This window comes from Hemicordylus capensis, chromosome 9, assembly GCF_027244095.1.
Source record: "Hemicordylus capensis ecotype Gifberg chromosome 9, rHemCap1.1.pri, whole genome shotgun sequence".
Taxonomy (NCBI): domain Eukaryota; kingdom Metazoa; phylum Chordata; class Lepidosauria; order Squamata; family Cordylidae; genus Hemicordylus; species Hemicordylus capensis.
The window spans coordinates 7974864-7999980 of record NC_069665.1 but is presented as its reverse complement, the minus strand read 5'-3'; the positions used below and the strand labels follow the sequence as shown (position 1 = coordinate 7999980).

Below are 25117 nucleotides of genomic sequence, written 5' to 3'. Positions count from 1 at the left end.
GCGTGGGGTGAATCTAACGCAGTTGGATCCCGTCAGTGACCAATGATTGTGAAGAGATCACACACACACACGAGGCGTGCACCATTTTTGCTGCTTTAACAAACATTCCTTGCTTCCTTACAAAATAAACATTCTCCACATCTGCCTGCATGCAGTTTCCCACTCCCTTTGCAGAGGTGAATGAGTGGGAATTCGTGGGACAAGTAAGCTTTTTGCCCCCCTGAAGCCAGATAAATATTCCACCTCTCCAGTTACCACCATCACAGGGGCGTAGCTAGGGGAGAGGGGGCCATGTTCATCCCTCTCTCTGGCGGCCCCCAGAGTGAGGGAGATAATGAAGAAAATAGGGGGAGCTGGAGGGCCCTCAGGAGCTGGGGGCCTGTGTTCTTTGAACCCTTTTGCTCAATTATAGCTACACCCCTGCAACATCAGTATTATTTCTGGAGGAGGGGGGAGGGAGGGAGAGAGAGACAAGAATCATTTTTACAGGTATCAGGACCTGTGTGCCCTGTATCAGGGATTCCAGGATGTTGTTGACTACAACTCCCCTGCTAACTTGGCAAAGAGGCACCTTTTAATGTGGTGATTCTCTTTATTTAGCAGTGGGAGAGCAACTGGCCCTATCCACCCCCAGCACAGTACCTCCAGTGACTGTTGCTGGTGTGTATCTTATGTTTCTTTTTAGATGGTGAGCCCTTTGGGGACGGGGAGCCATCTTATTTGTTCATTATTTCTCTGTGTAAACTGCCGTGAGCCATTTTTGGAAGGGCGGTATAGAAATTGAATTAATAATAATAATAATAATAATAATAATAATAATAATAGCAACAACAGCAACAACTCCCATCATCCTCAGCTGCAATGGCCACAGAAATCACCATCAGCCAATTACAAAAAGCAACTTTACTGGGAACAGCCTATATTCTGTGACAATATCTATAATAACAGCAACAACATTGACAATAAAATTCAGCCATCCCAGGTCCTTGGGAAGGACTCGCTGTCTGGATAAAACAAACCAGTCAATAACACCTGTCTGACTGTGTAAACAAGAAATAACAACAACAACAACAACAACAACAACTCCCATCATCCTCAGCTGCAATGGCAACAGTAGTTCTCAGGACCAATGTTCCCTCTAATTTTTTTCATCTGTGCTGATGCCATAGCAGGGCCTCACAACAACCCTGTGACGTAGGTGAGGCCGGGAGATACCAACTGACCCAAGGCCACTACATGGGCTTCATGGCCAAGAGGAGACCTGAACCTGGTCCTTCCGCATTCCAAGGCTCGGCACTTGCTGATGTGGAGCGCTTTCCTCCCACATCCCCCTGCCCTTTAGCTCTTTACTGCAACCACTTGTGGGTTGGATGGCCTTTCCGATAAGAGCAGGGAGGAGTCTTTCCAGAAGGGCCCTACTGCACTGCTTAAAAACGGGATCTCCGTGTGCTTTCTGTGTGGGAGGGAAGCGGGGTCATCGTCATGATGGATGAGATCAGATGCTTCTCCTTCCAGGGGCTGGTGCTAGGTGCGGTTGGGCTTTGAGAGGCTACAGCACAGCTTTTACGGCAAGCAAGGTTGTGGAATCACAAGGCTCCCACACGGGCTTGGGGTTCTAGTCCCCACGCCCCTATTCCCCCCACCACCACACACACATATACACCCCTGGTTTTCTTTCAGGATCCAAGCCACCAGCTGCACCTAAACTCCAGCCCCTGCCACCAAATGAGCATCTCCACTCAGTAACCATGCCTGTGGACTCCAAGAGGGTTCAGCGGAAGCTGTTTCTGCCCTTGCTGCTGCTGCTTTCTGACCTTTGGGACTCCAGAGCTGACAACGATGCAGAGAAGGCCATTGAGCTCATGACAGAGGCTCCTTTAATTGACGGGTAGGTCGGATTTCTTCTCTTTCCTCGCCCACAGGGTCAGCCTGCCCTAGCTGCATAAAGAGAGCCAGAATGTCGCACTGCCAATGATTCTGTCTCGCCCTCTTGTACTCCACTCCTAAAGTGCCACACAGTGGCGTAAGAATCTAGTAGGTAATACTGCACCCTGCTCCCTAAAAGGGACTGCATGTTCTGCACCCTGAAATATACAGTCATTTTTGCTCATTGCACCTCAACCCCCAATAAACAGCTGGCTTCATAAGCTGCACCCCCTCTCTTGAAGGTGAATTGCCTGGAAGATAAGAACTTAGGAAGCTGCCATATACTGAGTCAGACCATTGGTCTATCTGGCTCAGTATTGTCTTCACAGACTGGCAGCGGCTTCCCCAAAGTTGCAGGCAGGAATCTCTCAGCAGCCCTATCTTGGAGATGCTGCCAGGGAGGGAACTTGGAACCAGGGGCGTAGCAAGGTTGGAGTGGGCCCAGAGACAAGATTTTAAAATGCCCCCTCCCTCACTGAAGCTCAGCTCATGAAGAAAAGGATAGATAGATAGATAGATAGATAGATAGATAGATAGATAGATAGATAGATAATCTCCTATGTGCCACAATAGAACATCATCCTAAAGGTTTTGTAAATTGTGAACAATGCAAGTCATTTAATGGGGATAGAGAAAGACCTGCTGTTCTGGTAGCTCCAGGTCTTCACACTCACATCAATTTCGGAGGATGAATACAACTGAAGGAAGCCCAGGTGGGTGCGTGGCTGGGGGAGTCAGTCATGTAACTTGCCTCGGGGGGGGCCAAGGCAGTGGGCCCCCAGACAACTGTCTCCCCTGGCCCTATTATAGTTACGCCCCTGCTTGGAACCTAGATACTCTTCCCAGAGCGGCTCCATCCCCTGAGGGGCATATCTTACAAGTGTCCACACTTCTGGTCTCCCATTCAGATGCAACCAGGGTGGACCCTGCTTAGCTATGGGGACAAGTCATGCTTGCTACCACAAGATAAGCTCTCCTATAAAGAGAGTTCCTGATTATATAGGGAGTATATGGTGGCAGCGAAACAATACCCTGTTGGAAAAAATCCTCTCCTGCCTCAGGACTTGTTCCCAAAAAGAAATGGCCTCCCACTGGATTACCAAATTCACAACAGCATTTCTCCATCTTTGAAATGTTAGAGTTTTGCCCCCATAATAGCCTGAGAGATCTCTCCCAAACCAGCGCAGGCTAGTATTTCGCTGGCCATTTGCACAGACTGGCCACTTGACCTGGTGAATGAGCAGCCTGCATGGCTCAAATTAAAGCCGGAGCTCTGCTGGAACATAGGAACATCGGAAGCTTCCATATACTGAGTCAGCCTAAGGGTCCATCTAGCTCAGTATTGTCTACACAGACTGGCAGCAGCTTCTCCAAGGTTGCAGGCAGGAGTCTCTCTCAGCTATCTTAAAGATGCCAGGGAGGGAACTTGGAACCTTCTGCATGCAAGCATGCAGGTCCTCTTCCCAGAGCGTCCCCATCCCCGAAGGGGAAGATCTTCCATTGCTCACACATGCAGTCGCCCATCCAAATGCAAACCAGGGCAGACCCTGCTTAGCAAAGGGGACAATCCACACTGGCTACCACAAGACCAGCTCTCCTCCCCACACGTTTCCAGTAACTCTTTCACTGCACCTTTCTATCATTCAGACACAATGACCTGCCTCTGAAGCTAAGATGGCTCCACAATAACATGCTGAGTAAAATAGACCTGAGGACCCTCAGCACCACCGTGACAAACATTGAGAGGCTGCAGAACGGCCACGTTGGTGCTCAGGTAGGTGCTGTGGGATCGGAAATGCGGGCCTGCCACCTTGAACTGATTTTATTGGTAGATGGAGTGGCGAATCAGACACTGGCGGAGAGTACCAAAGAGCTGGGGGTGGAAAAATGAGCCACAGGGGTGGAAAAATGAGCCACAGGGGTGTAGTGCATGATGCTCCGATTCCACCTGGCCCCAGCGATCTCTATTAAGAACATAAGAACAGCCCTGCTGGATCAGGCTCAAGGCCCATCTAGTCCAGCATCCTGTTTCGCACAGTGGCCCACCAGATGCCGCTGGAAGCCACAGGCAGGAGTTGAGGGCGTGCCCTCTCTCCTGCCATTGCTCCCCTGCAACTGGTACTCAGAGGCACACCCTTGAGGCTGGAGGTGGCCCACAGCCCTCTGACTAGTAGCCATTGATAGACCTCTCCTCCATGAAGTCATCCAAACCCCTCTTAAAGCCATCCAGGTTGTTGGCCGTCACCACATCCTGTGGCAGAGAGTTCCACAAGTGGATCACGCGTTGTGTGAAAAAGTACTTCCGTTTGTTGGTCCTAGACCTCCTGGCAATCACTTTCATGGAGTGACCCCTGGTTCTAGTGTTGTGTGAGAGGGGAAAGAATCTCTCTCTCTCCACTTTCTCCACGCCATGCATGGTTTTATAGACCTCTATCATGTCTCCCCGCAGTCGTCTTTTTCACTATTCCACTCTCATCTCTCCGCCCCGAGTCCAGTGGTAATTCACCCAGCTGGGGACAACTTGCCAACCCGGCAATTGGTGAGTTCAATCCCCAACTGGGTGAAATATCAACCTGCTGGGCTCAGGGTAGGGTGAGACAAGAGTGGGGAAAGAGATGGGTGAGGCTTGGTGGGGCAGAAGGAGGGGGGTCATGCTGCATGCACTCTACCTGCAGCTTGTTTTCCACACACACCCAGCTGATTTTCCTCCACCACCACCACCCTCAGCTGATTTGTACTGGCTGCCACGGGAACCAGACCAGCTTGTAACCCCCTGAGCAAAATGGAGGTCTGGAAGGCAGCCCCAAAAGGACCCGATAAATCCATTGCGTAGGCTGATCCCTTTGGACTGCAAAACAAGAGCTTGCAGCCCTTCCAGGGGTGTAGGGAGGGGTGCAGGGAGGGTGGCAAGGGATTTATCCGCTGTTCCTTCCGGAAAATTACAGCAAGGGTGGAGAAATTTCCCAGTCCGACCAGAACAATTTGTTAGCATGGTTTGACGAGGACATTATCCGTGGCATTTGGAGGAATGATTAGAAACCCTGGAAAGGGCCCCCCACGAACGAAGGATGTGGCCTAGAACACTCCCAGAATCCTTTGCAATGCAGACAGTTTCTGTGGCAGGACACAGTAGAGAAGTCCCTGAATGTAGTGTAAACATGACTCTGTCTGCCTGTCTCTCTCTCTCTACTTCTACACACACACACACACACACACACACACACACACACACACACACACACCCCTTTAATCCAGGATGAAATAAACATATGGCATCAACTCCCCCCACCCTGCCCCAGTTTTGGTCGGCATATGTCCTCTGCAGCGCTCAAAACAAAGATGCCGTCCGGCTGACCCTGGAGCAGATCGATGTTGTCAGGAGGATGTGCGAAGCCTACGAGGAATTTGAACTGGTGACGTCTGCCCAAGGTGAGCTAAAGCGTTATTCTACTTCCGGTGCTTTAAGAGTATTGAGTGCTCATTCAATGCTCATTGAGCATTGGTCCAAAGAGCTTTTGAAGCTTACTGAAGAAGGGCCTAGACCGCGTGCCTAGTGCAATTTTGATTTTTGACCACAGACCCGTCCCCCACTTCCACATCCTATAAACAAATTGCTTCCAGAATCCCTCCGTTTCAAAAATGGTTTGCTTTGGGGCCTGGAGAGGTGATCGTTGAGAAACCCAGGTCCAAATGAGCTTTGGGTTCAGAGTTCTTTGGTCTTCAAGTGGCTGGTTGCGACCTTGAGCTAAGCTGAAGAGCATCAACATAGGGCTGTGCCTTAGACCAGGGATTCTCAGCGTTGGGTCGCCAGATGTTATTGGACTTCAACTCCCATAATCCCCAACCAAAGGTCACTGGGGCTAAGGATTATGGGAGCTGAAGTCCAATAATATCTGGAGACCCAATGTTGAGAATCCCTACCTTAAGATGCTCCAGTACTGATGAATCTACCACCACCACCCCCTCTATTGTCTGCTCTGATTAATAGTGCCTCTCCAGGGCCACAGGGAGGAATCTTTCTTATTCCTACCTGGAGATGCTGGGGTTTGAACCTGGGGCTTTCTGCATGCAAAACAGATGCGCCGCCACTCATCCTTAAGCATTCAGGAAGAATCTAGCAGAAACTTTCATTCCTCATCTGTCATCAGCAGTGATAAACTTAGCATTTGCCTTATATCTGACAATAACGTCAGTCTAATCTCAGAATGAAACGAATAGAGCTAGCAGGATATGTGAAACAGAGAGAAGCAAACACAATCAGCAATGGGGAACTGCCAAAATCCACCCATATACAGATGGCAGAACGTCAAACCTAACCAGTGATAAGGCTGCTCTATATTTAGGAAGCACTAACACAGCTAAATATTTTCACAGCATAATCCTGAAACCAGAAATATCTCCCCAGAATTCCGGGGAGCACATTTCATTGCTAAACATGGGAGGCTTTACAGACAGGGCTGTCACCCCAAAGCTCCTTCGGAAGCGAGTGTGTGCGTTCACACACCAGCCAGACTTACCCCCAAGTCCCTTCGAGATCCTTGGAAGCACATCTCACACAAATTGGGCTTGGTCTCCTGAATCCTAGCTTATCTCAATGTATTTCTGGGTTTTTAAAATGCTGGTTTTAAGCGATTCTTTTCTGAAAACGCCGGAGCAAGTCGGGAGAGGCACTGACTTAGAATCATCAGCGTGATAAGAGGGATACTCTCTTTAGAAATGCAGATATAGCTCTCTAGAAATCTCCCCCCACCCCATTGGCAAGAAGGAAAACACAGAGGCATGCCAAGTGAACTTGTTTCAAAACAAAACCCAGTTGTATCCACAGATGGTATATGTTTTTTGTTTTGGTCTAAGACCGTAAATAAAATTTGAACTTTGAAGGAAAACACAGAGGCATGCGATGTGAAATTGCACCAAAACAAAATCCGAGAACAGAGGGGAAGGGCTGCTTCCCTCAATGACGTGAGTGTGATTCGAAGTGGCTTCGCTCAACCTTTACCCGAAAGCATGGAGCCGTGTGCAAATAACTCCCTGGTGATGTTGTTAAGAGGGCTTTAGGGATTGCAATGAAGAAGCTAAGACAGTTAAACCGGTTTAGATTTGGAGTGTAGACATGTGCTGGGATACCACTCAGTTTGGACTTTTCAGTTATAGAAGATGTTGAGAAGGCAAACAGATGTTGGTAACTTTTATATATACATGAGACAGAAATAATTTTCACCATTAAAAGACATATTTACACCTTAAACATACTGGTTTTATATCACTTTTACTGCGATGTCTTCGCCAAGGAATCCTGGGAATTGTAGTTGGACCATAGCCCTCTTCATGTGTTATAAAAACACCCCACTGCAGTCCTGTACAGTGGGGCGAAGGGGGAGGAAGTCCTGCCCCCGCCGGGTCACACCCTGCCACTCCTGCTTACAGTGGAGATCACCTGAAGAGGGAAAAGATGGTCTTGTGGTAGCAAGTATGAATTTTCCCCTTTGCTAATCAGGGTCCATCCTGGTTTGCATTTCAATGGGAGACTTTTGTGAGCACTTTAATATTCCCATCCCTTAAAGGATAGGACTGCTCTTTTTCTTGCATGCAGAAGGTTCCAAGTTCCCACCTTGGCATCTCCAAGAAAAGGCTGAGAGAGAGAGAGTCCTGCCTGCAACCTTGGAGAAGTTGCTGCCAGTCTGTGTAGGCAATGCTGAGCTAGATGGACCAGTGGTCTGACTCAGTAAAAGGCAGCTTCCAATGTTCCAGAGCCCTACCCTTTCTTTCTTTATATGTATATTTATTTATATGTATATTTATTTATATTTAACATATTTTTTTACCGCCCAAAACTTACGTCTCTGGGCAGTTTACAACAAAATAAAAACAGAAAAAGTAAAACATTAGTTAAAACATACATTACAACAATCTGACATTTTTAAAACAATATTTTAAAACACCATGACGGCAGGAGCTCCTGTGATTGCAAGACTGGACTGACCCACCCTCGCAATCATTGGTTGGGTTCTAGTGTCTTCAGACAAGCCCCACTGTAAGTGTGAGTGACGGGGCATGTGGGTGAGTGGGGGGGCGGCGGGACTTCCGGGGACGGGACTTTCTCTCCCGGGAGCGGCATCTCCTCTCCCTTCTCCCCACTGTACACAGCTACAGCAAGGCATTTTAATAACATCTGAAGCTGCCACTTGTGGTACCAAGAATTCTCTATCCGAGCCCCCTAGCATCTTTAAACATCTATAGTCACCACCTGGGCATTCTGTGAAGAGGGAAGGATGGTTGTTAGATTAGTTGTACGTCTCTGCTGTAGACTTGCCCATAGTTTCAGTCCACAGTACTGCCTGGGTCTCTAGAAGCCCTCTAATTTGTCCCATCCATGTTGTGCTGTCTTAAGGTGCCTTTTGTACGTCAGGCCTGTCCTTCTGTTTCACTCCAGGCATTATTGATACGGACAGTACAAAGATCGCATGTTTAATCGGCCTTGAAGGGGGTCACTCCATCGACAGCAGTCTTGCAACCCTGAGGATGTATTACGCCCTGGGAGTCCGGTACATGTCGTTGACGCACAACTGCAACACTCCCTGGTAACTAGCGAGCAAGCGTTGCTTCAAGTCTTTTCCCTCTCAAAAGGGAGGCATTCTGGGATTGAAACAAGGTGGAAATGGGTGGGGGTAACGGCATGTACCAGTTGGGGCAGGAGCTCATGGACAGGGGATTTTCAAAATTAGGATCCCAAATGATCAACTTGAGGAGTTCCAAACCAGTGGTATTCCAGATATGGCTGAACTACAACTCCCATCACCCCCAGCCACAATACATTTTGGCTGGGCATGAGGGGAGTTGTAGTTCAGCAACATCTGGAGGACCACTGGTTAGGAACATGTGAACTAGGGAACCACAGGCAACAGAAAGAGGCTGCCGTATTAGTGGATCCATGCAGCAAAGGGACTATATTCCTTGAAGAGGAGGACCTTGAAACAGTGGTGCATCAGCTGGTAACCTCCAGGCTTGACTACTGCAATGCACTCTACATAGGGCTGCCTTTGTATGTAGTTCGGAAACTTCAAAATGAGGCAGCCAGATTGGTCTCGTGGGCAACCCAGAGAGACCATATTATGCCTCTTCTGAAACAGTTGCACTGGCTGCCGATGTTTCCGGGCAAAATACAAAGTGCTGGTTATTACCTTTAAAGCCCTGAACAGTTTAGTTTCAGGTTAACTTAGAGAGCGCCTTCTTCTGCATGATCCCCACTGCACATTAAGGTCATCTGAGGAGGTCCGTCTCCAGTTACCACTGGTATGTCTGGTGGCGACTCAGAGGCGGGCCTTCTCTGTAGCTGCTCCTGGGCTGTGGAATGCACTCGCTGTTGAAATCCATACTCTGAATTCATTATTGGCCTTCAGGAGAGCCCTCAAAACCTAGCTGCTTGGCCTGGCCTTCCAGGGTTTTTAATTTCTTGTAAATGTTTTTAACTTGCTGTAACCTGGTTTTCCAGGGTTTTTAAACTGTGTCAAATGTTTAATTGTTTCATGGTGTTTTATAGTCTCTGTTTTTAATTGATTTTAATTGTTTTGTTTTAATGTAAACTGCCCTGAGCCTTTTTTTTTTGAAGGGCGATATAGCAATTTAATAAATTATTTATATATATATTCCCCTAAATAAATACCATATATACTGAACTGAAAGATGACTAACACAATCACTAGCATAAAAAACATACCATGGAGAGCAGTCACGTATCTAGCTACATGAGCCAGAAAAGTCTTCTAAATGTTTTCATCATTGATAGAAATAGGATAGAAAACCTATAGACTATGCTTGACAGGTAGCAAGCATGAATGGTCCCCTTTGCTAAGCAGGGTCTGCCTTGGTTTGCATTTGAATAGGAGACTACATGTGCGAGCACTGTAAGATATTCCCCATAGGGGATGGGGCCACTCTGGGAGAAGCAGAAGGTTCCCAGTTCCCTTCCTGGCAGCATCTCCAAGAGAGGGCTGAGAGAGACTCCTGCCTGCAACCTTGGAGAAGCCACTGCCAGTCTATGTAGACAATCCTGAGCTAGATGGACCAGTGGTCTGACTCAGTATAGGGCAGCCTGCTATGTTCCTATGACTAGGATTTAAGGTCGCCTTGATACAGTCCCAAAATTGGATTTTTTCCAAAGAAGCTGTACATCCATTAAAGCTAAGCCCTCTGCCACCCCCATCTCATGCACTGCGCCCATCAGCTTGAAGGATGGGATCAAGACCATCCCTTGCATCGCGTACGCACAATGCAGGAATGGCCTGGGCTGGTATCACGATCTGTCCAGTCATTCAGCCTGTGCACAGCCCTCTTGGCCGCCTCCTCAGCTGTGGGCTTTCTAAGGCGAAGGGAAGCCTTCAGGGGTCTGTGGGGTGATGTGGCAGAATGTCCAGACGTCTTAAGACAGAAGAACGTAAGAGCAGCCTGCTGAATGAGGCCAAGGCCTAAATAGTCCAATGCCCACTTGATGCCCTTTATGCTTGGATTTCAGCCCTCTTCAAACCTACCTTTCCTGTGAAGCTTGTGGCACAATCCTGGGACGGCCAACCTGAGGGTCTGGAGCTGTTCTTGGACTATAGAGTTCCCAATATCACCCCCAGCCTCAATGCCCAATCCTAAGGATTATGGGCACCCAACAACAGCAGGAGGGGCTCGGGTTGGCCAGCCCTGATCTGGTCTCCATGGCGGAGATAGGTGTGGACTCCAAGGGAAAGAGTTGTGGTCTGAAAGGACAAAGCAGTGGAGTGGAATCAGGAATATTAATAGTGGAATGAAATAGATAGTATGCACAGAGAGGCAAGTGCAGACTGCTTTTCCATACTCTTGCTGCTGGCTGGGTTTTTTAGCCCCACCTCTACTGCAGGACTGGAATACAAGTCACTAAAGCCCCATTCCAAAGCTGGCCTGGATCAAGGAATGGATTCACCAAAAATACCACAACACACTCTCTTCTTCTGTTTCCAATCTGCATACCAAACTTTGTACATCAACGGCCAACTCTCAACATTGCTTATTACTAGAGCTGCAACAATAGGAACATAAGAACATAAGAACAGCCCTGCTGGATCAGGCCCAAGGAGGCCCATCCAGTCCAGCATCCTGTTTCACACAGTGGCCCACCAGATGCCTCTGGGGAGCCCACAGGCAGGAGTTGAGGGCATGCCCTCTCTCCTGCTGTTGCTCCCCAGCAACTAGTACCCAGAGGCACCCCACCCCTGAGGCTGGAGGTGGCCTACAGACCTCCAACTAGTAGCTGTCAATAGACCTCTCCTCCATGAAGTTATCCAAACCCCTCTTAAAGCCATCCAGGTTGTTGGCTATCACCACATCTCATGGCAGAGAATTCCACAAGTTGATTATGCATTGTGTGAAAAAGTACTTCTGTTTGTTGGTCCTAGATTTCCCGGCAATCAATTTCATGGGATGACCCCTGGTTCTAATGTTATGGGAGAAGGAGAAGAATTTCTCTCTATCCACTTTCTCCACACCATGCATGATTTTATAGACCTCTACCCTGTCTCCCCGCAGACGTCTTTTTTTCTAAACAGCCCCAGGTGTTGTAGCCTAGCCTCATAAGAAAGGTGCTCTAGGCCCTTGATCATCTTGGTTGCCCTCTCCTGCACCTTTTCCAGTTCTACAATGTCCTTTTTTAGATGTGGTGACCAGAATTGTACACAGTACTCCAGGTGTGGTCGCACCATAGTTTTGTATAAGGGCATTATAATATTAGCAGTTTTATTTTCAATCCCCTTCCTAATGATCCCTAGCATGGAATTGGCCTTTTTCACAGCTGTCGCACATTGAGTCCACACTTTCAACGAGCTGTCCACCATGACCCCAAGATCTCTCTCCTGGTCAGTCACCGACAGCTCACTTCCCTCAGCATATACAGCAGATACAGGAGTTTTGCTGTATCTGCCAGCAAATCGTTCGGAGGGGGGGGCATTCATCTGGACCCTCGAGAAAGCCCACCTATGTTTAGGGAGAATAAGAAAGAATAAATCTGCTGGGCGGGTCACCGAGCAGTGGGAATGTCCTAGCTATCCCAGGCAATGTAGGATCCAGGGGAAAGCATTGTGGCTTGCAAGGACAAGGAAGTGGAGTGGAATCAGGAATATTAAAAGTTTAGTGAAATAGATCTTGTGCACAGAGAGGCAGATGCAGACTGCTTTTCTGTGCTCTTGCTGCTGGCTGTTTGTTAGCCGCGCCTCCATTCCAGGTCTGGAATAAGATTTAACTAAAGCCCCATTCAAAAGCTGGCCTGGATCAAGAAATGGATTATTCATTGATTGATTGATTGATTGATTCATTCATTCATTCAATTTTTATACTGCCTGACCAGGGGTGGATTAAGCGTATTGCCACCCATAGGCAAAAAGACTATTGCAGCCCTTTTATCTTAAAAACAAAACGGCACTGCAAAGCAAGAGGGGATGCTTTGGTGGCCGCAGTGGCTGTGGGGAGGAGGGGGCTCTGAAAAATGCTGCTGTGTGGCATGGGGGTGGCAAGAATGGCGAGTTCCTTCCCGTTCCCCTCCTCCCAGATGACTGCACAGGCCTCTCTCTCTGCAGCCCCTTCTGGGCTTTCGTCTGCATGCGTTAAACCGTCAAAACACAATTTAAAACATTCAAATATTACTAAAAGCTTGGCTAAAAAAAAAAGTGTCTTAAGGGCTCTTTTAAACGCTGGTAAATATGTTAAACCACGAATTTGTTTGTTTGCTTATCAGATTTGTACACTGCCCCAAACTTTCGTCTCTGGGTGGTTAACAATCACATAAAACAAGTTAAAAACAGACACAAAACTTAAAACAATTCATACAATTTAAAAGTTAAAAAAAGATTAAAACCTAACAATTTTTAAAAGCTGAAAAGGCTTGGGAGCAGTTGGGGGAAAGGCTATAGGGAACGCATTCCACAGCCCAGGAGCAACAACAGACAGACCTCTCTCAGTTACCTTAATGTGTGGTGGGGATCATGTAGAAGACACCACAGTAGGCAAACCTGGATCTCCAGCTGCTGCTGCTGAACTACAACTCCCATCATCCCCAGCTGCAATTTATTTTATACTAGGCCAAAGTATAGGTAACTGCAATAATTGCACATTCTTCCTCTGTATACCTCTGCCTCTATTTCTCTCTGTTCCCTTCCTTGTGTCAGTTTCTAGATTGTAAGCCCTTCTGGGCAGAGAATTGTCTTCTCATTCTTTTTAAAGTGTTATGTATGGATGGTTAGGTATAGAAAATAACCACAATAATAGCCACAATTTCTTTATATTGGTTCCTTTGAACAAGCTGAACTTTTCTGCATATTTGAAGTGAATTTTCCTCTGGGTAGCACACTCAGATTTTTGTAATCTTATCTGGCTTTAAAGTTTGGAAGATTCTGTGTCTGCCTTATGATGCATTTTAGATCTTGTCCATGTGAATAATGGAATATTTTTGCATCTTTTACTTTTTAGGGCAGAATCGTCCTCAACACAGGCACCAAAAAGCCTTTATCATGACACTGAGGGCTTGACTCCTTTTGGAAAAGTAAGTTAACACATAGGAACATAGGAAGCTGCCATATACTGAGTCAGACCATGGGTTTATCTAGCTCAGTATTGTCTTCACAGACTGGCAGCGGCTTCTCCAAGGTTGAAGGCAGGAGTCTCTCTCAGCCCTATCTTGGAGATGCTGCCAGGGAGGGAACTTGAAACCTAGATGCTCTTCCCAGAGCGGCTCCATCCCCTAAGGGGAATATCTTGCAGTGCTCACAATTCAAGTCTCCCATTCAGATGCAACCAGGGTGGACCCTGCTTAACTAAGGGGACAAGTCATGCTTGCTACCACAAGACCAGCTCTCCTCTCCTGCACCTCCTAGACATGCCTCCCTTGAGAGCGGACTTGTTGTTGGATTATAACTCCCATCCTCCCCTGCCTCTGGCTATTGCAGTCAGGGATGATAGGAGCTGTAGTCCAAAAACAAGTTACTCAAAACTGTTTGACAGGATTTACTTCTCATCCTCTTCTAAGCTAGCATCCTGTAGCAATGAAAGCATTCTTGATGTTACATCTGAGGGTGCATTTGCCCTGTATCCAGGTTGTTCTCAGAATCATGGTTTCTTTCAAAGAATTCTGGGAGTTGTAGGCCCTGAGAAGTCTCTGGTTGAGATCCCTATAAGCTCCTTGTAGGGTGGCTTCACACACACACACAAAATAATAGGGTTTCTGATCCAACATGACTCAACCTAGCAATTTTGGGAGGCATTGTCAGCCCTTCTGGCATTTTCTCTGTTCGGTCAGATCAGACTTGACATTTTTAGCCTACTTTCCAGTAGGCGTATGAGATCACCCGGCATTCCATGTGTCTGTGTGGGTGTTCCCCCACCCCCACCACCACCACCATTTTAACAACACTTGGACCAATATGAACCAAATCAGGTACAGTTGTAGGGACACCTCAACAGCGTAGTTTGTGATGATGCCATCCACCCTGATTCAAGATGGCGGGCGCATAAACCTTTGAGGCACAAGTGGGCTAACTTGTAAACTGCTTAACCAATTTGAACCAAATTTGCTACTCCTGTAGGGATGCATAGGGGTGCCCCAATGGTGTAGTTTGTAATGATGTCATCCACCCTGATCCAAGATGGCGAACACGTGAACATTTGAGGCCCTGAACATGAACATTTGTCCCCCTGCTAACTTGGCAAAGAGGCACCTTTTAAGGTGGTGATTCTCTTTATTGAGCAGAGGGAGAGTAACTGGCCCTATCCACCTCCAGCACAGTACCACCAGTGACTGTTGCTGGGGTCTATCTTATGTTTCTTTTAGATGGCGAGCTCTTTGGGGACAGGGGTCCATCTTATTTGTTTATTATTTCTGTGTGTAAACTGCCCTGAGGAAGAGCGGTATAGAAATCAAATAGATAGATAGATAGATAGATAGATAGATAGATAGATAGATAGATAGATAGATAGATAGATCTAACATGTGGACCTTGATTTGAACCAAATTCAGTCCAGTTGTAGAGATAGTGAAAGGAAAGTAGACAGATTAGTTCTTGCCAGAACAACTTGTTTAAGGTTGCACAGGCCTGGTATTGGGATTGTTTTAATGAAAGGCAGTATTCAAATTTAACCATTTAAAAAATACATATACATACTATATAAACTATTTGTTTGAATACCTGTTTGACATTTTGATTTTTGTATTTCTCTATAGATACAGATATATGCACATGCTATATGGCCCTGATATCCTCATAAGCCCATTGCCTCTGGGCCAAGATTGGCAGATCCATGGCAAGAGCCGAGTTAGGTTCAGTTCAGACATTGTTTACCCAGCATTGCATCAAGGGTGGAGGGAAAGCACATCCCTCCCCATCCTACCCAGACTGCAGCTAGCACAAGTTCACTTTCCCACCCTCCTACCTCAATTTTTGCAGACATATGGCCAGTTCTCAGGAGCATGGATGGGTCTGGGATCCTTGCTGGCTACTTGTCATGGCTCAGACCTCTGAGTCAGAGGAGGAATGGGAAGACTCGGTTGGGAGTACAGGCTCAGAGGCACAGCAGCAGGATTTGGCTGGGAGAACAGACTCTGGAGCTGAGCTGGAAAGGCAGCATACAGAGGAATCTTGACAGTTGGCAGACATGAGGGTTGAGGAGACTGATCAGGAGGAAGCTGGAATTTCACCTGTGTTAAGAAGACATCTCAAGAGAAAGGCTCAGTGGGACACACACAGGCACAAGATCTCAAAGGAGAGGAAATAGAAGTGCTGAGTCAGGAAAACCTGATTGGCTGCCGGTTATCTGGAGCCCTATATTAAGCAGACTGTTCTGGGCACAGATTGCTGTCAGCAACTTTGCCTTTCTTTGCAGACAGTTCCTCATAATTGTACTCAATCTTCCCTGTTTCAGCCTGTCCTTGTTCTGTGCTTCCTGCTCCATTATTTCAGTTATCGTAGAGGGGGGGTACCTAGTTTAGTTTCAAGGGACTTTCTTTTGTTTATAATGCTTTATCTTGAGAATCATTGTTTGCTTTCATTTGTACAACTAAGCTGCTTCTCTTAGCTCCAGAACTTTATTTTGACTCACACAAATAGAGCTGAAGGGATCATAAATCCTGTCGGGTCAGCCGTGCCAACAGATCTACAGCACTACTGCTCCTACCCAGTGTTTGGTCATGAGAATAGGCTTACGATCTGATACAGGGTAGGGATGTGCCAACCTGTTTGATTTGATGGTTCGGGGTTGAACCAAACCATCCCCTCTTCGGTCCGACCCCAGCCCGAAACACACACCCCCAGCCCATTTGGGGGGTTTGCAGGGTTTTGGGTTTTTTTAGAAAAAAAATAATTTTTTGTTAACTTATTCCCTCTGGGGATGTTCTCTGAGGCATCGGGGTGTATGTCTGAGGAGGTTCCCCCTCCTTCTGTCCAAAACAGGCCCGCTTGGCCATTTTTTGGCCCGTTTGGGCCTTTCCTCCCTACGCATTGGCCATTTTGGAGGCCAGCACACCTGCACAATGGGCCTCTGTGTGGCCTGGGTCATGAGGGGGGAAATCCTCTTGCGATTGTTCTCACGAGCCCATATTTATCTTCACCCTTGGACATCTGAATGCTGGAGACGCTTCTGGGAGTTTTGATGCTGTCTCTGACCAGGTGACATTTACAGCCCAGGTGACATTTACAGGTGGTGCCATTACCTTAGAAGAGGAGAACGGGTCTTGTGGTAAAGGTAAAGTGTGCCGTCGAGTTGGTGTCGACTCCTGGCTGCTGCCCGATATAGGTGTTTCATACCAGCGGGGATTCGAACTGGCAACCTGATGCTTGCTAGGCAAGTCATTTCCCACTGCGCCATTAGGTGGCTGTAGCAAGCATGAATTGTACCCTTTGCTAAGCAGGGTCTGCCCTGGTTTGCATTTGAATGGGAGACTACAGGTGTAAGCACTGTACATTTTCTCCTTAAGAGATGGGGCCGCTCTGGGAAGAGCACCTGCATGCTTGCACGCAGAAGGTTCCACGTTCCCTCCCTGGCATCTCCAGATAGGACTGAGAGAGACTCCTGCCTGCAATCTTGGAGAAGCCGTTGCCAATCTGGGTAGACAATACTGAGCTAGACGGACCAATAGTCAGACTCAGTAGAAGGCAACTCCCTATGTTCCTAAAATGCCTATCACGCTCTGCATTTGCTCAGAGTAACAAAGCTGACAGTGCTCTTTGTCTGTGATGTTCTAGGAAGTGGTGAAGGAAATGAATCGGCTGGGGATGATGATTGACTTATCTCACGCGTCCGACGCGACAGCAATGAAGGTGCTCAGCATCTCCAAAGCACCAGTCATTTTCAGCCATTCTTCAGCCTTCGCGGTTTGCAACAACCCGAGGAATGTTCCCGATGATATTTTGCTAAGTCTGGTGGGTGTGATTTGTCTCTCTGGCCTACATTTAAAAATTCACGTGAAAGAGCAACATGGTGGAGATGCTTGCAAATGCTGCAAAATCCCTCCTGCAAAACCATCAAGGGAAATAAACAATGTGCCCTATAATGGGGATTCTCAGGTGTGGTTGACTACAACTCCCAGAATCCCCAGCCAAAGACCATTGCAGCTGGGGGTGATGGAAGCTGTAGTCAACAGCACCTGGGAATTCCTTTTACAGGATTGACCAATGAGGAGGACCAATTCAAAGAAAGGGCAGCTATAGGGAAACTCCTGGGTTGCTTCCCAACTAGAATACTCTAATACTGCTGAGGCATGGTTTCCCCACAATTTCTTGGAAACTGAATTAAAACTCGTTACACACAGCATGTAACATGGACTTCTATTAATATCCAGCAAACCCATGGCCAAGATCTATCTACTATGTTTACTCATGTTGGTCACAATCAGCCCAAGTCCTTTCCAATGTTAATTTAAAAGCTCCTGTTTTGCAGGTTCTAGCCAGCAGGCTGTGTTTCTCACGGAGTGTGTGGCCACATTTGCACGGAACACACCATGACAGCTTCCATGGACCCATGGTCCTGCACCCCACCTCACCCCTGCTCTCCTGTCTGAATTCGGATGTAACAGAGAGCACTCTCTCTGTAGTCAGTGGGACTGCAGAGAGGATGGGGAATTGGCTGTGTGGGCTTCCTTCTGGCATGAAGAACAGCCTGCACAGCCAATCACAGCCGGAGAGAGGGAGGAGCTTCCTCTCTCAACTCCCATTGAAGGGAACACAGCCTGTGGTTCTGAATTCGGACACAACGCAGGCTGTGTTTAACCTGAGGTTGGGGTGACGGAACTCACTACAACCCGAGGATTCAGACTGGAGTTTGAAAAACAGAACCTTGCGGTGGTCGCCAGCCACACACACACACACACTCTCTCTCTCTCATGTAATGTTGTATGTTTTCTGTAAAATCTGAATGAATGAGATGCTTCCACACCACATTCCAAGAGACTTTTTAACAGGAAAATGCTAGAAAGCACTGAAAGTCACTTTGACCTAATTGGAGCAGGGGGCAGGGGCATTCATTCTGTCATCCCTTTTACAGAAAGAGAACAATGGAATTGTGATGGTGACATTCCACGCCAAGGTGATGGCCTGTGGTGAAAGCCCAGTTAGCATTTCAACAGTAGCAGGTTGGTGGCTCCTCTGGAAATCCTTCTAGAGCTGAGAAAGAGGGCAGGATTAGTGACCTGTGTGGCTTGTATGGTCCAGGAGGAACTATTGAAACCTGGGTTGTAGAACCCTCAGTTAGAGACTCCACAGATGCTGACCTGGACCATCTTGCCCAGGAGGTCTCACGGACCCTGAATCCAGCAGATCTGGAGCAAGAGCTAGAGACAGGACTCCCCAAAGATGAAGGTCACGGTACCAGGCTCTGCTAACTGGAGGAACATCTCAGACCTTTTAGAGTTCACCCACTACTCAAGGTGGTTCACTCTCAGAGGATCCTCCAACACAGAACGTAAAGAGTACACTCCAGGCAATGATTGGAGAAAGTTGGTTGTGGGGATGCCATCACAAATGTGGTTCCGACCCACACTAGCATCATCCCAGGGAGAGATCTATCAATGGCTATTAGTCTGAGGGCTATAGGCCACCTCCAGCCTCAAAGGCAGGATGTCTCTGAGTACCAGTTGCAGGGGAGTAACAGCAGGAGAGAGGGCATGCCCTCAACTCCTGCCTGTGACTTCCAGCAGCATCTGGTGGGCCATTTTGTGAAACAGGATGCTGGACTAGATGGGCCTTGGGCCTGATCCAGCAGGCCTGTTCTTATGTTCTTAGGGTTGAGTAATTTCACTGCCAGCCATGTCCTCATGATCGGCTTCCTTGGAACATCATCAGGACAGGAGTTTGCAGAGGCTCCCATAAAGCTGTTGGCCCTACCAGTCTAGGATCAGGGTGAATAACTGAAGGTTGGCCAAGACCACTTTCATGAGCTTGGCCCACACTATGTCTCTGGTCCACGCCTTCTTTATGTAGCCCCACCCACTTTCACTAAGAAGCTCCTCCCGCTTTTGAGCATCATACATTATCCAGTCATATATCCAGGGGCGTAGCTAGGGGAGAGGGGGCCCGTGTTCATCCCTCTCTCTGGTGGCCTGCTCAGAGTGAGGGAGATAATGAAGAAAATAGGGAGGGGTCGAGGTGGGGGGCCCTCAGGTGCTGGGGGCCCGTGTTCTTTGAACCCTTTTGCTCAATTATAGCTATGCCCCTGCATATATCGTGGGTGGAGCTTCCATAAATGGGTCTATGAAAAATAAGATAAAATGGCTCAAAGTACTGTAGCCACTCCCCAGTTATATATCTCATGTTCACATCCCCCTCTTCCTCTAAGATGCTCAAGGAAGCAAACATATGGATATCCTCTCCACAACTTTATGAGGCAGATAATAGTGAAAGACAGAAACTTGGCCAAGGCAACTTAGCAAGCTTCATAGCTGAGTAGGAAATTCACCTCTTCTCCCAGGTCAAAATATCTGTCTACTACACAGTACCCCAGCTTAGCACATGTATGTTAGTCTCTTATTATCAAGTTACCTGTTTTCTCTGCCAGGTAATCATGTTCTGTCATCTCTTATCTTCTCCCTTAGATCATTTTGACCACATCAAGAATACTATAGGTGCAGAATATATAGGAATTGGTGGTGACTTCGATGGAGTCTCTAAGTAAGTAATGATGATGGGAAATGGAAGATGTCTCTGCTCCTTGGTATGAGACCAGTTTATATGACAAATTTGATGGCTTGTGGGTGAAAATGCTGTGGTCCATTGTGAAAAATGTCTGCCCTTGCCTCTCAAAATAGTCCATTGGGAATCCTTTACTAGGTTTCATTTCAAATAATGCAAACTATAGACAGGACGATTCATTGATGTCCCTGTTCAGAACAGATTGGGACTGAGTTGACTCAGTCATAAGGATCCTGCTTTAAAAGTTGATCAGAATTAGTGAGCCCAGTAGAGCTGATTGTGTGAACTCAGAATTTCAGTGCAATCCTGGACAAACCACTCTGGTTAACCAGCTTTTAACCAGCATAGATAACTTGGACCTGGTTCACACAATCATTCAAATCTACATTTAGTGTGGGTTACTGACATTAGTGTGACTGCATGCACTCATGCCAAAATGGGAATCTCAGATTCATCTTGGGCAAGAAACACTTTGATGTAGGTTCACACAATCACACTGATGTTTGCAACCCAAATTAAACCTAGATTTGAACAATTGTGCAAGCCAGTTCTAGGACTGAATCCTGGTTATATATCCTGGTTCAATGCTGGTTATCCGGAGCAGTTTGACCAGGATTGCCCTGAAATTCTGGGTTCTCACAATCAGCCCTGGTGGGCTCACTAATCCTGATCAACTTTTTAACCAGGATCCTTGTGATTGTGTGAACCCAGCCAACATATGTGTGGGGTAGCAGCACTGGAAGATGTGGCTCACTATGGGGCTGTTCACATGAGCGGCACTTCCTGGGCTGGCACAGGTAGGGCTGCTTGTGTGGAGCTTCCTGATCTCGGTGATGCCACACCCGGTAGCCCAGGTTCCACCCCACCCAGGCTTTTACTGAGGTAGGGCACAAGTACACCCTCGTACTCCATCCCCAGTCATGTGGCAGCACAGATTGCCTGCAGCCTTGTTCAAACAGCCAGTAGCCTTTTGGGCACAGGTCCCAGGGCGTCTGAACCCCCCCCCCATTCCTGCCTTTAGTCAGTCGTCCCACGTAGTGTCCCCTCCAACTTCATAGTGCTCTGATCGGGTGACTGATTAATACAATAAACGATTCCAGCTTTCTTTGATTTCTTTGGGGACAGATATCCAAAAGGACTGGAAGATGTTTCCAAATACCCAGCCTTGATCGAGGAACTACTGAAGAGAAATTGGAGTAGTGAAGAAGTGAAGGGCGTTCTGAGGGAGAATTTCCTTCGCGTTTTCAGGGATGTGGAAAGGGTAAAGTTAAAACGTTCCATGCTGGTGCCAAAGCTGCCCTCAGAAACGTCAGAACTGTGAAATGGCGTGCGAGAGCAATTCATGCACGTGTAGCATATGCCACTACAACACACACCTGTGCATGCTCCTTCTCTGGGCACACATTCTGTGGTGCCTGGAGTCACATCCCATGACATTTAGGAGCCTATATAGAGTGGGAGAAAATCCTCAGAACTGGGAATTTGATAGCACAAGGAGGCTATTTGACTGTTGCAGGAGAAGGTTCTCTTCACTGAAGACATTGTGGGGTATAGCAGTGGAGTCTGTCGGAAGCATCTTACACAAGAACATAAGAATAGCCCTGCTGGATCAGACCTAAGGCCTATCTAGCCCAACATCCTATTTCCCACAGTGATTATCCACCAGATGCCTCAGGGAAGCCCATAGGCAGGAGTTGAAAGGGGCATGCCCTCTCTCCTGCTGTTGTTCCCCTGCAACTGGTATTCAGAGGCATCTTGCCTCTGAAGCTGGAAGTGGCCTAAAGCCATCAAATGAGCAGACATTGATTGACCTGCCCTCCATGACTTTGTCTAAGCCCTGCTTAAAGCCATCCATGCTAGTGGCCATCACCGCATCCTGTGGCCGAGAATTCCATAGATTGATTATGCGCTGCATCTTTGGCAGTGGGAAGAGAAATTGATATGTTTGAATTAAAGCCTAGACTACTCACGTTACTTTTCTCATTTGCTTTCAAGCCCCCCCCCCCCACTTTTGGTATCATCTTACCTAGGACAATTTTGTAGGAAATTATAGCCTTTGTCTCAGAGCAAGCTGACGTGAGGGGAAGAAAAATGCTGAATCATCCCCTCTATGCTTTCTGAGCAAGGCTTTCCCCTAAACTTTCTTGTAACTCTGGTAGTTTCAAAAATGGCTACCACTACCACCCCTCTTTATCACAGAGCTTGACCCTCCCCGTGCTTGGGTGGAAATCCCAGGGAAACAATCTTTCTTCTGCTATTGGAAAAGTATACAAAAACCTTCCACATCCAAGACTACATGTGGTGAAAAAACTGGTAGATTGCTGACCGTCTGAGGCATGTGTGCGCCAGAATGAGACCCCCTTTCTCCTGAGTTAAAAACGCACGTGGATGAGGCTTGTAGATGATGAAGAAAACAAAAAGAAAAACAGTTTTCATTCAAAAGTTAGATTGCTTCCGTCTGTGGTCTTCTCAGCTTTTAGGTACAGGTAAAGATACTTAATAGGTCACAAGAAAATCTCAAAAAGTACCCCAGATGATGTTGAGGCAGCACACTTTAAAAATTGTGGTTACCCAGTTGCCAAGAACATGGATGTAGGACAATACAAAAGCACCTTTAAAAGCTTACAGAGTCTTTTGCAATGCCCTGGCTGGATGGGCAAAGGCTAGCATTTTTTAGCTTAGTTACATTACAGGTAAACATCAATAGACCAGTATCAGAAATATGCAAAACACAAAAAAGAAAACAAACGTCTAATGCCAAGGCTGACTAAATGAATTTTCCCCTAGACTTCCCAAAGCCAAAAGCCCTGGCTTTCTTTTCTTCCTGAACTCACCAAACCATGGTAGAGGATTCAAGTTTCCTTCCCTCCTAGCTTCCCCAGACTTGCAGAGAGATTTTCCTGCAGCTAGACCTCATGGCTACATCTCCTCTGCTCCTCCAGCCAGCTCCTTCTAACAAAGAAACCCTTCTTCCTCTCCAACTGCCCTCTAGGTCCCACTCACCTGGTGTGCTGGTTGGCTGATTCCTGGAGTTCACCAGCCTGTCAGGACAGGGTTCACTTCTGGTTAACTCTTTAGCGTGAGGAGCAGCTGGTCACTACAAACTTCTGCATGACTTCAGTTTTTGAACACATTTTCTTTGGGAAGTCCTCTTTGTTGGGGGGAGGGGTGTGCACATTTTGTGTCTGGTTGCATATTTAAAACAGTCCCGAGCTTTAGCATTGCTTGGCCACAAGTTGGTGTCCAACTGGTGTCCAACCAGCTGTTTGGATGGTCAGCTCTTACCCACCTGCAAGAGTGGCAAAAGGAGTTTGTGTGTGTTTTGGGGGGAAAGGCTGCAGCATGAGATGGCTAAAACAGAAACTGGAGCCTCAATCTAAAACCAAGATACAAACCAAAATCTAGGCCACATTCACACATAACATGGAACCGCATGTCCAATGGACCCGTAGTTCTGCACCCCACCCCATGCCCTGCTCAGGGAGGGAACTTGAAACCTTCTGTTCTTCCCAGAGTGGTTCCATCCCCTGAGGAGAATATCTTTCAGTGCTCACACTTCTTGTCTCCCATTCATATGCAAACCAGGGCAGACCCTGCTTAGCTAAAGGGACAAGTCATGCTTGCTACCACAAGACCAGCTCTCCTCTCATATAGAACAGGATTCTTCAGGGGCATCTTTGACCTCTGCTCTGACTCTGAATTCTTCTAGGTAAAGGAAGACAGTGTCGAGGAGGCAGCAAATGAAGAGGAAATTCCGGCAGAAGAGGTGCAGAATTCCTGCCGCCTGGAGCTGAAGCCCCCTCCTGGAATGCCCGTGCTGCAGTGACTTTGAGCCAACCAGACAGATTATATTCCACTACTCCTCTGCCTACTTCCGTGTTCATTTTGAATAAAGTTACCTACTTAAGCAAATCCATGTGTTGGTGGCGCCTGGGGATCTTGAGAGGTGATGAGGGTAGGGATATGGCAGGTGCCAGGCTTCAAGATCATCGGCTTGTTTACACAACCCCCGGCAGCGTAAGAGAAGCTCCCAGCCTGGGTCGGAGTACTGGGCATGCTCCTGATTTTTGATCACATGCTTGCAAACATTAAGGCAAGAGGCGGGGGGAATGATTGTGTGCAAGGCACCGGCTGGGTAGGATGGCTTTTCTTCCTACTTTACTTCAAAGTTGGGGACCATGCGTGTAGGGACAATGGAACTGGGGAGGGGGACAATTGTCCCTGGGTCCAAGGCACCCCCTTGCCCCTACTCCATTTCCTCTCACCCACCCTGTTATGAGTTTGGAGGGCTTAGATTATTTATCTGCCTCCAGTTGCAGCAGAAGTGTACAGGTAAAAAGAGCATTGGTCATTAATTTTGTCTGGAGTCATGGAGTTAAATTTCTAAGTAAAGTAGTTTATTTAGGAAATACACCAGAGAGATAGGAACATAGGAAGCTGCCATATACTGAGTCAGACCACAGGTCCACCTAGCTCAGTATTGTCTACACAGACTGGCAGCGGCTTCTCCAAGGTTGCAGGGAGGAATCTCTCTCAGCCCTCCCTGGAGATGCTGCCAGGGAGGGAACTTGGAACCTTCTGCTCTTCCCAGAGTGGCTCCATCCCCTGAGGGGAATATTTTACGGTATTTCCCAAAGTCTGGGAAACATACCAGCGGGGATTCGAACTGGCAACCTCTGGCTTGTTAGTCAAGTCATTTCCCCACTGTGCCATTAGGTGGCAAGCCAGTACATAGATACATTCAAACAGAGAAGCATGAACCAACAAATAACTGAGACCATGCCTATGGAAAAATCCCAACATCTATGTAGGTTCTTCTGCATTTGGTCTGTCATTCCTCTCCATTAGCATCTTATCCTTAGGGCCATCTGACAGCATCACCTCACCTCCATATTATCTTGAGAATCCAGCCTCTCAGGCTCCTCTTTCAATCCACAGCAGAGATTCCACAGAAAGAAGCATGCAAATGGAAATGTTTTCGTGAGCATCCTGTTCAAAGTTCTGCT

General features: G+C 47.4%; 1 protein-coding gene across 1 annotated transcript; it reads left to right on the top strand.

Moving 5' to 3' along the window:
* Positions 1 to 1748: 1748 nt before the first annotated feature.
* LOC128334469 (dipeptidase 2-like) lies at positions 1749 to 24015 on the top strand. The gene is made up of 10 exons (XM_053271334.1): positions 1749 to 1888; positions 3574 to 3700; positions 5226 to 5355; positions 8360 to 8507; positions 13408 to 13480; positions 17172 to 17348; positions 18469 to 18556; positions 20015 to 20090; positions 21237 to 21372; positions 23821 to 24015. The coding sequence occupies exons 1-10, from the start codon at positions 1749 to 1751 to the stop codon at positions 23935 to 23937; spliced, it is 1212 nt and encodes a 403-aa protein (XP_053127309.1). The 3' UTR covers positions 23938 to 24015.
* The last annotated feature ends 1102 nt before the right edge of the window (positions 24016 to 25117 follow it).